Source organism: Lutra lutra, chromosome 12 (genome assembly GCF_902655055.1).
Source record: "Lutra lutra chromosome 12, mLutLut1.2, whole genome shotgun sequence".
NCBI lineage: Eukaryota > Metazoa > Chordata > Mammalia > Carnivora > Mustelidae > Lutra > Lutra lutra.
This window is the reverse complement of record NC_062289.1, coordinates 28316464-28328782: the sequence shown is the minus strand read 5'-3', so window position 1 is coordinate 28328782 and position 12319 is coordinate 28316464. Positions and strand designations below refer to the sequence as shown.

Sequence of the window (12319 nt, the reverse complement as noted above, 5' to 3'; positions counted from 1 at the left end):
CCAGCACTGTAAGGACTGTCATTATCCCCATTCCCAGATGAGAAAACAGAGGCACAGAGCCAGTTCGTTGCCCAGGGTCAAAGTGCAGCTTGTGCCCAAGCGTAAAACCCAGGCAGCCTGCTGTAGAGCCCAGGCTGCGAGCCGCCGCCTGCCTCATCCCAGGCAGCACAGGCACCTCGGCCAGAGCCCCCACAGTGAGGGGAACGCTCTGCTTCCCCGTGCAGTCCAGCCCTCATTGGGTGTCTTTACTAAGTGCTAGAGTGTTCTCTACCTTCACCCCAAATCCAACCCCCTCCATCTTTCCCCCATTGGTTCTGGCTTGACTTTCTAGAGTCATTCAGAATATCGTTTCCATGATTGCCTTTTGAATGCTTGTAGACATAACCCATGTCCTCAGTACTGTCGGGACAACCTGATTTCTGAACCCTCACCCCCCCGGCCGAGCCTGTTGTCTAAATGTACTGAAGCCCCTGGGGGGCTCAGCTCCAGGACCACGGCTTCCAGGGCAGGGCGGGCAGCGCGGCTCTGGGCTGCATTCTGACGTGAAGCCTCTCGGAACAGGAAAGGCTCCCGGGCCCCTCGTGCAGATGCAGCTGCCAGCTGCACAAAACCTTTTTTAAAGATGTTGTCATCGTAAAGTTTTGTCTGGGGCTGGGGCTCGGGTATGATCAGAGTCAGGGTCAGGGTCAAAATCTGAGAGAATGGCCTTGAAGGGAAAGCCCAGCCTCTCCAGTGGAAAACAGCAGGGATGGGAGCAGGGGCAAAACCCTGACTCTGATAGGATCGTCGGTGGTCCTCGTCCGACAGGCACACTGCCTTAGCGACACAGACCTGCTGTCCCTAAGCCCTACCCGCGAGGCAAGGCTCCAAGTGGCGCTGCCAAAGGGAAGGGCCCCGGTGTCCGCCCCCCCCCCCACACTGTGAGGCTCTGCAGTCCGGCAGCAAGGGGACTGCTGATGGGGGAGAGCCACAGACAAGAGGGGCCTCTTGTTCATCTTCACCATAACTAGAAAGTGGCAGGCCACACAAATCCACGTCATCCACAAATCCACAAATCCATCCAAGCTCACCATCCAAGCTCCCCACCACACCACTGCTCTGACCCCCAGCTCCTTTTCCTCCAAACCATCCACAGCCCAACACCCCTTCCCTCCTTCTCTTTAAAATAATGATGAGAATGACTTCCTTTTTGTTCATCTAGACTGTTGTCTTTACTGGAGAATCGTCTGGGATAGGGAGTAGGAAGGAGACCGGTGCTCAGTACATTTCCATGCACACCCGACTGCCCTTCACACCTTCACCCCAGAGTGTTGGAAAGCAGGTGGAGGGGAGGGAGGCAGCCCCGGGGCCACAGTTCACCAAGCTAAAATATGGATCCCGGCAGAGGAAGCAGCTTTCTGAACCCAGGCTCCATTCAGAGGCTACTTGTCCCTCATTCCTCTCATTCTTGATTGCTTGCATTTCAAACCTGTGTTCCCAGGGGGAAGGGGGGAGTTGGAACCCCCTCAGCAGCCTGCATTCCTCAGACGTGGGGAAGTCATAGAGCAGTTACTGAGTAGACTTCTAACCCCTTCCCTGCCGGAAGCTGTTCCCTGAACTTGCACAAAGCTTTCTCGGGGCTCCCTTAAATAAGCCACACCCCCATGCTGTCATGCCAGCCCAGGGCTCTAGGCTCTGGCCCAGATGGGTCTCCGTGACTGAAAGGCCACCCATCTGGAGACAAGGATGGGTAAAGCTTAAAAGCTCAAAACACTATCCTCTAAAGAAATCAGACTGACTCCAGAATTAAATCAGATTGTGACAAAGTCCAAAATTTCACCCTAAGGGAGAGGTCCAGTGAACTCCCAGCACCTACAGTAGGTCATGTGGAACTAACCTGGGGGTCCCCAAACTCACTGCCCATGATAATCTCCTGAGGCCCTGGTCAGGCCCATACCGGTTAAGTCACAATGTTAGGGAGGAGCCAGGCATCATTTTTTTTTTTAAACATCTCTAGGTGATAAGAGACTCTTTTTTATTTTTTTTTAATAAGAGGCTCTTAATCTCAGAAAACAAACGGAGGGTTGTTGGGGGGAGGGAGGGTTAGGGTGGCTGGGTGAGGGACACTGGGGAGGCTATGTGCAATGGTGAGTGTGAAATGTGTAAGCCTGATGATTCACAGACCTGTACCCCTGGCGCAAATAATATATTATATGCTTAAAAAAAAAACATCTCCAGATGATTCCACCACACAACCAGGTTTGGAAACCCCTGCGCCACTCAGTATACATCTATGAGGCTAGTATGCACCCAGCCATAAAGAAGCCCCGCCCTCAAAGAGGTCACATCACCTAGTAATGGAGCGGAGACGGCAGAATTTTAAAGCTGGAAGATCATCTGCTAAGGCAGCCTCCTCCCGTTAGAGAGGCAGACACCAGAGCCCAGCAGGAAGAAGTAACACATTCACCATCAAGCCATGAGCTCCTGCAGAGGCCCCTGAAGGCAGGAGCCCGTAGCTCCCAGGCCAGCGCCCTGCCTGGTCTGCCAGTCTCCCTCCTTTCCTTCTTCCCCTCCTCTGTCGGAATGAGATGGTTCAGCATGCGCAGAAAAGGGCCACCAGGCTGTCAAGCTAACCATCTCCATTGAACCCCCTCCAGTAGAGGACTCTCAGGCTCAGGGATGTTGGCTTTGTTCTGTTTTCCAAGGTTGCACATGTTACCTTTCTGCAGTGCTAGAGGCTCCTGGAGCAGGGGAAGTCCCTCCTCCTTCCCAGAACCCCACAATACCCGAGATAGCACTGAGCCTACAGCAACCACCTGTAGACTAGGGGTCAAATTCAGAGGCTTTAGCCTGGCCTTGGCTGTCAGTGAGCTGGGAGACCTTAGATTAAGGCAATCATCAAAATGACCTAAAATATTTCCAATATTCCTGGAATACTTGTAGGATTTCAGAAAGTCTAGTGGAAATATCTTAGTGCCCCATAACCCCCAATGGCAGTCTAGAGAGGAGGTGCCCTCTGGTCCCCTCAAAGCTTCTCCCCTCAGGGCAGAAGCCATATGTCCCTCAGAAGCACCTATGTTGGGGGGCCCTGCCTGGCTTCACATGGGGGATGCCAGATGCCTGCTAGGTGGTGAAGTGAAGAGCGATTTGTTCCAGCTGGCGTCCTTCCTCCCAAGTTCTCTTACACACGGGCGTACCGGCGCTGCCCCAGGCCCGTTGCATCCCATTAGCCCCACCAGGAACGGCTCCATCCTGACCCTAAAGCCTGGTCTTTGCAGCTTGTGCCCACGCTCCAGTGACCCGATTCTGTTGATTTTGCAGCTGCTACAAGCCATCCCCGTCGGGGTCGGCCAGGTGTACGGCTGCGACAATCCCTGGACGGGCGGTGTGTTCCTGGTGGCTCTGTTCATCTCCTCGCCACTCATCTGCCTGCATGCCGCCATTGGCTCCATCGTGGGGATGCTGGCAGGTAGGACACGGTCCCCTTTCTGCAGGGAGGGCTTTGGGGTAATCTTCCTGAGGTCATTCCATCCCTGCACGTGGCAGATGTTCTAGATCTATGATCTTCACCGACGTTTGTGAACACTGTCAAGGGTAGGGATGTATTCTTCCCTTTCTTGAGTCTCCAAAGGGAGCAGACTGCCACAGCGGGATATGCAGAGAGACACAAGGGGCCGAAGACCTGATTGGCTGCTCACTGAGCCCCCGGGAGCTGGTGGCTGGGAGGAGGGGAACTCAGAGAGGAGGAGAGCAGTAGCAGACCAAGGAGTATAAATGACAAACTCTTCGGAATGTCAAGGAAACTAAAGGAAAATAATTTCTCAAAATTTGTGTTGCTATCTGACAAATGTGATTTACTCTTTCTACATGTATGTATATGTATGTACACGCACCTATATATGGCTAGATGGACAGCAGAGCCAGAAATTGGCATTAGGCATATGGGACTAGGGTCCTGTTGACTCATTCCAATATTTGTCAAAAATATCTTGGAAGAAGAACTTAAAAAAATTCTTTGAAAACTTCAAACTTATCAAAAAATTACAAAAAGAAGAATGGTACACAAAGCACCCCGTACATTCTTTACCCGATTCACCTGTTGTTTGCCTCCTACCCTCTCACTGTAATATTTCTCTATCTCCTTGTGCCTATATGTGTACATACATACTTTCCCCTAGTTGTTTGAAGCAGACCTTTCTCAACTGAAAGCTTTCTTGCTAAAAATGCAGTTGCTATGGCCAAAGGAGTGGGGAAGGCCTAGAATCCCAATACCTTGACTTCCCCTCACCTTGGAAGTAGTCATACCTCTGTGTGAAATCTCCAAAACACAGTTTGGAAACCACTGCTGTCTTCGGGTTGCTGGTTCCTGAAAACCAGATGCCATTTGTAGAGGCTTCTTTGATGGGAGGAGGGAGGAGGATGGGGATAATGGCAAGATGAGGCCACCCTGAGACGTGACACTACCCATGAGGTGGCCTTTGTGCTGGGACCAGGAACTGACCAGAAACAACACACCTTGTCCCACAGCCCTGACGGTGGCCACGCCCTTCAAGACGATCTACATGGGACTCTGGAGCTACAACTGTGTCCTGTCCTGCATCGCCATCGGGGGCATGTTCTACGCACTCACCTGGCAGACCCACCTGCTGGCCCTCGTCTGTGGTGGGTATCTGGGGAAAGATGGCAGCCATGTCACTCTGCTGTTCCTTCCTTCCCTCCCTACTTGGTTATGTGAAACCCATGGAGCCACAAATTAGAACTCAACAGCAGGGATACAAGGACCTGTGGCTTGGGTCCCGATACCAGGGTCCTTGAGGTTCCTCTTCTGTCAAATAGAGCCACAACCACGCTTACTGCTATTACAACAGTGTTGGAAGTTTACAAGGAGATCACATGCGCATTTCCTCATGTGCTAGTGTCAGTGTCCTGGTGTAATATATTTCCATCACACAACCCATTACAGAGCACCACTAAGTGCCAGGCCCTTAGCTAGGCACGGAAGATGCAATGGTGACCACATCCTCATGAAGCTACATCCAGCAGAAGAGAAGTAATCACACAACTGTTAAGGCGGTGGTGTCTGAAAGGATTATTGGAAAGACCCAGTGAGGTGACATGCTTGGGAGCACTGAGGTTGCAGAAAATCGGACTGTGGGAGCTTGATTCCCATGGAGTAAACAACATGCTGTCCCAAGGGAAATGGGCTAGAGGCCTTATTATAGCTGCACCCCAGCACCACATGTGAGCTCAGTCCTCCCAAGGTCACCACCAGGCATAGATTGTTGGCCCATTTTATGGCAGAGGGAATGAAGCCCAGAAGGGTTCGTGAACTTGGCATGGAACACATCTATTAAAGGCAGAAGCAAGATTCAAACCCCAGCCCCCATCTTCCCACCAGTCTTCCCACCCTGAAGTTGCTTATATTCTCTGGAAACAGCAGGACTTTAACAAGCAAAACTAGAGACAAGTAAAGAGCAGAAGAACATTTTTGTTTTGTTTTGTTTTGTTTTTCTCCCCACTCATGTGTGGAGACTGTAAATGACTTCCATGTCCCTTGTATTCCCCTCAGCAGCCAGCAGGGAGACAGTAGGCTTGGTAAATATTTGTCAAGTCAAAAGTGCCAGATATTTTGAGGCCCAGACCGTAAGTGCCTTTGGCCTTCAGAGAAGTGGCAGATTCTTGTGGCTAGAACCATCTGGGAAGGCTTCGGGGGGAGGATGGGGTTTATCTCAACACTTCCAGGGTGGGAATTGGGGAGGTACAGGGGAGAGGGGGTGCGGAGAAGGTGTTCTGGACAGAGGAACAGAAAGAACAAAGGTGAAGGGGCAGAAGGAGGTTGTCCAAAGGCATGGGGGTGTGGAAGAGCTCCCCTAACTGTCTTAGGGGCCACATCCTGGGGTGAACTCAGATGCCTGGCTCCTTAAGACAAGATCACGGACCAGTAAGGTCCAGCCTTGGTGAGACTTGGTGCAGGTCCAACAAGGTCTATCATAGCTGCTCAGAATCTTGGATGGGAGGGGACTTGTTGGGGGCTCACATAATCTGATCCCTCAACCCCGAGACAGATAATAATCCAGCCGCCCAGCTGGGCCAGACCATCCCCAATGTCAGTTTGGACAAGCAAAAGATGCTTACTGACCCCTGACTCTATGCATGGAAGTGAGGACTCCCCGTGGAAGTGGGGAAGAGCTGGAAGGCTTTCATCGCTGCCCTGGGAACACACGGTGTGGCGGGAGATTGGCCACACCTACCCACAAAGAGAACTACCATAACCATGTTGCGCAGCTATGCCAGATGTCAGGGTGTGCTGCCGACACTCAGGTTGCCGAAGACAGGACGGGACTCCTGCCTTTGGGGAGGCGTGAGGGCAGACCCTGGGAAGCTGACTCTGTGGTCCTTGTTTTTCCACAGCCCTGTTCTGTGCATACATGGGAGCAGCCCTCTCCAACATCATGTCGGTGGTAAGTTTGGATTCTCCCAAACATGTCCCTCCCCAGCAGGGCTTTTAGGACATTTGCAGTTTCTGGAAGAACCCTGAGTCGTTATGGTGGCTAGTACCCACACAATGCCTCTGCCAAGGTTTATCCAGGTTTGTCCAGAGAAGGACTGGCAACTGCACGCCTGTGCCTCTGAGTTATGTTGGGGTTGGCTGTGTGTGTGCCAGAGAGTGATACAGCCAGCAGTGGAGAACCTAGATGGACGGATGGAGGTGTTTGTGTGTGGCCGGATGTGGGAAATGATCCCCAGGCTGATTTTCAGCTCCATCATTGAAAGATTCTGACTGTGTCCTAAGGTACCAACATCTCAAACTCCTAGACCAACTCCTCGGATGTTATGAACCCAAAATCCAATGTCATCACTAGGGAAGAAGGATCCCCATCCTCACATCCTACACACCCTTCTCCCCCAGGGCCCCTGGAGCCTAGGACCATTTTCAGACCCCAGCATTTCTTCTTCTAGATTGGTGTGCCACCCGGCACCTGGGCCTTCTGCCTGTCCACCCTCACCTTCCTGCTCCTGACGACCAACAACCCGGCCATCTATAAGCTCCCACTCAGCAAAGTCACCTACCCGGAGGCCAACCGCATCTACTACCTAAAAGTGAAGAGCAGTGAAGAAGAGAAGTCCCCCAGCGGTGACTAGCCCACTTCTAGGCAGAAACGCTCTTTGCCTGCACCTGGTCTCTGCTCCCTGTGGTCTCAGCTCTGGGTCAGCCCGCTGCAGCACTCCCCTTCCGTGCCTCTCCTGGCACCTGTTAGAACCAAACACACCTGTGCCTCCCTTTCCCTCGTTCTGATTTTTCTCTCTCTGCCTAAGTGGCCGTAACTATCCACGTACGACATTAGAGGAAGTTGGCATGAGCTTGCAGAGTTAGAAGCGAGGCGTGTGCTTTCAATGTCCTTGTCTTCAAACAAAAACATTTCTCCTTAGTCTTTTGGGAAGATAATCACAAGATGTTCTTCGTGGCGTGTTTAGCTGAATAATAGATGCTCTAACACTGAACTTGCTGAGGGGTTCCCAAGCGGACCCAGAGTGGGTGGGAATTCAGGGGATACAAGCCAAGAATTGAAGGTACTTAGTGGCTGATGAGGACACGCAGCGTCACATAAGAGAGAGGAATTTTACACTAATAAGAGTTTTAAAGTCAGAACAGGGACAGTTAGAGCATTGGACCGCCTAAATAGGCAGTCTCGAATATTCAGTGTTCAGAGTACGGGCAAGATGATATCTCATAGCAGGAAACAATTCATAAAAATGAGAATCCCATATATGACTTTTATTATAAAGGATAAAAATATGAAGGACAAGCATGTCTCAGTATAAGTCAAACCAGCATCTTTGTGCAGAGATCCCAGTTGAGAAAAGTATCTGAGCTCAGTGTGTGAAAAGCTGGAGAAGTGTATCTCATTGTCCTATTTGCCTGTGGGTGTTGGAAGCTTTATGAGGTTCTGTGATACTTGAAACAAATGGTTAACCTGAGTAGAAGGACAATTATCCATGAAGTTCATAACTTGACTTCCCAATTACAGTCATTAACTTACATTCAGTCTCCATTTATATGTATATGAGGGTTCAGCAAGCTTTTTTTGGAAAGGGTCAAAAAGTAAATATTTGGGGTTCTGGAGGACTTACAGTGTCTTTAGCAAAGACTCCCCTGCGTCATTGTAGCATAAAACAGCCTTAGATGACATATACGTGAATGAACTTGGCTGTGTTCTAAGACTTGATGAAACAAGGAAACTAGATTCGGCCCACAAGCCCAGGTGTGCCAGTGCCAGACACAGATGCCCGCCACAATAACGGTTTGGAGCTGGTGGGCAGAGGGCAGGTCCAAAGGACACTGCCATGTTCTTTACAACAGTGGAAGATTTTTAGGAAGGTGAGATTAGTATGACTAGAATCAGGAAGATCTGCTCCAAGGCTCCTTGACCTGGTGCCGCCGTTTCCAACCAGGTCCTCCTTCCCCAGCAGTGTCTGGGAACCACCCCTCCCCAGTCCCCTCACTCTGCTTCCACCTCTGCGGGCAGCTGCACCACCACGAGAGGAAGGAAAAACTGAGCTCAGTGTGCAGACTCAGTGTGCAGGGAGGCTCCTAGACCCCAGGCTTAGAGGGGAGTGTGAAGGGCAAGTGGTCTACGGAGAACAGGGATGTCAGCCCTTCCAGACCGGGCTCAATTACCCAAAAGGGAGGGGACGCCCCCCCAGATATTCTAATAAGAGTTAACAGAACTAGATGCCCCATTCATTCATTATGGACAAACTGTGACCAGAAATCTACTTTCCTTTCCTTTAAGCCCATGAGACTCTCCACCCCAAGAAGTAGATCTGATAGGAACTGGGGTTTTAAAAAAACATGGGTTTTTTTAAAGATTTTTATTTATTTGAGAGAGAGAAAAAGAGAGAGAGCATGAGCAGGGTGGAGTGGGGAGAAAGCAGGCTCCCCAGGACCCTGGGATCATGACCTGAGCTAAAGGCAGAGACATTTAACTGACTGAGCCACTCAGGCACCCAGAAGCTGGGTTTTAACCATGCTTTATATTGGATTTCCAGGACAGGGAAAACTGTTTGGATATAAAAAGTCCTTTTCGTTCACTTAGACAAGATTCTCTCTTCTCCCTTTCTTTCCCACCCCACGTCTCTGTCATTAACAAGGTCCCACTTTGGTCACAGGTGTCTGGGTTGCTTTTTTTCTCCCAAGTTCCCACTTCTATCCCTGTAGAAATTAAATGCTAACTGCATTGCCAGCTGTCAAATTCATGGGAAGAAATGGGATAAAAGCTAAGTGATTCAGAAAAAGGAAAAAGCATGTCCAGCAAGTCTGGAAAAACCACAGGGCCTTCGAAATTCTATACCGCATTATGATCAAGATGGCCGGATATTTATGTGAAAATAGGAAAACATCTACTAATTCGAAGTAAGAAAGAACTACCTGGGTGAAGTATTGTCAATCACTGAATTCGCTTCCAAGAGATGTTGTCCAGGAGTAAGGAAGTGTTTTTAAAAAACATCTTTTGGGGCTAAGAAGCAGAAAATCGATGGTATTTCCCAAATGTGGTCAAACAAGCTCCTTCTGGAGCAGAACAAATCTTATTAAGCCGGTCTGCCAAGCAGATGCCGCATCTCTCTTGTGGGCATGGACAAGGGTGGGGCGGAAATGAAAATTCCCCACCCCTCTAAGAAAAGTCAGCCCAGTGCAGCTCACCCTGCCCATGGGCCATGGACAGATGCCCATATGTCTTCTGAAGTAGCCCAAATAGTGGTAGGCAGTTTGGAGAGCTCCCTGGAGTGACCCTGTCCTGCCTTTACCAGAGCCTTCCCATCCCACTGATGAGTAGGATAGATATGTAGGGGCAGGAATCTTAACCAGAGAGACACCACCAACATGAGGTTGCACAGGAGTGAGCCACCAGGAGAGAAGGGAGAAGAGCTTTAGGGTACACATCCCAGCTGTTTTGCTGTGATCACCCCCAGACTCTGGATAGCAGCTCCTGGTTGTACAAATGGTAGCTGAACATAAATATGGCCGAACATAGTCATTAAAGAGAGTAGGAATATGTTGGGCAGCAGGGGGCAGTAGAGGAGATACTGTCTGAAATTGTCCCTATCACACTATCCTCTCCCTCTCTCCACTGTCCCCTCCCCAGATCTTCTCATTTCTTCCCTCTGACCTCATCATCTCCCCCCACCCATTTCCATCTGCTCTCCTCCATGGATGAGTTCTGCTGTCAGCCGTGAAGTGATGTTGTCCTGCTGTACTTTCAAATCATCAATCGGGACTCATATTTCAATTTCTACTATATTAACTGACATAGTCAAGTTTTCTACTTCTTGGTCAAACTTCAGTTTGTTTTCTAGGGAATAATCCATTTTCTTTAGATTTAAAACATTGTTACTCTACTGTTATTCATGGAATTTGGCTCTCTCTTTTCCTTAATCAAGTTTGTGATGGGCTCATCCATTTTATTGGCTATCTACAGTTCTGGTTTGTTTTCTATTTCATTGATTTATTTTTCTGGGTTTTTTCATGTTTTCTCAAATTTAAATGTTCCTCTTTCCTCATGTTTTAAAATTGATGTAAAGTTTCTTCATTTTAGATTTTTCTCCTTTAAAAACAAAGGCGTTTTAACGCCACTAATTTTCCTCTGAGTATAGCTATAGCTGTGTGCTATAGGTTTGGGAATAAAGTATTCTGCTTTGATTAGTTTTGAATAGTTTATAATTTTAGTCTTGATTCCTCTTTGACCCCAAAATTATTTAAGATTGATTTCTTAGTTTCTAGCACTTGGGATCTTTTATATTTTTAACTCTCTATACCTAGTTTCATTATGAGCAGAGAGGATGGCCTGTAAAACCTTTATTTTAGAATTATATGAATTCTTCTTTGTAGACAAGTACTTGGTCGATTTTGGAAATGCAAAATGCAAACTTTTGATTTGAAGGAAATACATATTAAATTGATTTGTTAATTGCATTATTCAATTCTCCTATGTGCTTATTTATTTTTTTGTCTGTGGGATCTTAATTTTGAAAAGAGTTTATTAAAATTCAATTATGGGGCATCTGGGTGACTCAGTTTGGTTAAATGTCTGTCGATCTCAGCCCAGGTCTTGATCTCAGGGTCATGAGTTCAAGTGCCACACTGGGCCCAGCATGGAGCCTACCAAAAACAAAAACAAAAAAACAACAACTATAAATGTAGAGTTTCATGAAACTCTCTTGCATTTCTGTAACATTTGTCTCATATATGTATCAGTTATATTGTTTAGTGCCTATGCAATGACTATCATTGATTTTTCATTAATGTTATCTTTTACTATTACACACTACCTATTTTATCCTTGTTCATGCTTTTAACCTCATTCCAACTTATCTGGTCTTAATGTTGCCATACCTACTTTCTTCCTAATGTTTTCTTAACCCTTTGTTTCAACCTTTATCATTTTCTTTTAACTATGTTTCTTAAGAATAGCATTTAGCAATGTTTTATATTTAAACTAATCTTAGTGTTTCTGTAATTGAATAGGTAATTGAGCCAATTCCTATTTAGTGTAACCTTCAATATGCTAGTTTTACTTCTTCTGCCTTGCTTTATTTTTTACTTTTTTTTTTTTACTATTTTTTACTAATATATTACTATTACTACTTTGGCTTTTTACTTTCTTCATTTTGCAAGTATGATCATGCTACTACCTCTTTCCTTCTTCCCTTGTTTATTTTGGAAGTCTACCATTCTTTTCCCTTTCATTAGTTGTTCCTGCTTCTCTCCCAACACTCATGATCAAAAGTATGTTTCTCTATCATATAAAAACAAGATGTCAATAGTTTACTGTGACAAGAGTTCCCATTTCTCTGATGCTCCTTCCCCACCCTGAGAAACTAAAGGCCTTATATACCACATTCACTCTTCTCCTCCCCAGAACCCCCACTTTTACTTTTATCACAACTCACTTCTCCAGTTTCACCCACCCCTGGATCTTGCTGAGATTATTTATCATTTTTTAATTTTTTCCCCTTGCCTCTTATTTTTTGCCAAAATCCTTACGGGGCCCCTGTGCCCCAGATTCCCGGTAATTCTATCATTGTTCATTTGGAGTTTACTATGTAGAGTGGACGTGTTACCTTTTATCACCATTTCCTTTATTCTTCACCTTCCCTTATTTCATGGTCTTTGTTCTGATTCATTTATTACTTGTTTAGAATCTTGTTTGAGTATTGAGTATTTTGTTCAAATACTATATGACAGAATATGGGGGACATGTTCTCTGACTCTGAACATCCACAAAGTTTTTCCCTTGCAAGTTAGTGACATTTGGGCCCGGGGAGTATCCCTGGGCCACAG

General features: G+C 47.4%; 1 protein-coding gene across 2 annotated transcripts in view; it reads left to right on the top strand.

Moving 5' to 3' along the window:
* The window catches only part of SLC14A2 (solute carrier family 14 member 2), a 177247-nt gene that overhangs the window by 140376 nt on the left and 24552 nt on the right, over positions 1 to 12319 (top strand). For both annotated transcript variants that reach the window (XM_047697549.1, XM_047697548.1), the window contains exons 7-10: positions 3301 to 3448; positions 4507 to 4641; positions 6391 to 6440; positions 6940 to 7114. In XM_047697549.1, the coding sequence (XP_047553505.1) occupies positions 3301 to 3448; positions 4507 to 4641; positions 6391 to 6440; positions 6940 to 7114 (508 nt within the window). The remainder of the gene's footprint in view (positions 1 to 3300; positions 3449 to 4506; positions 4642 to 6390; positions 6441 to 6939; positions 7115 to 12319) is intronic.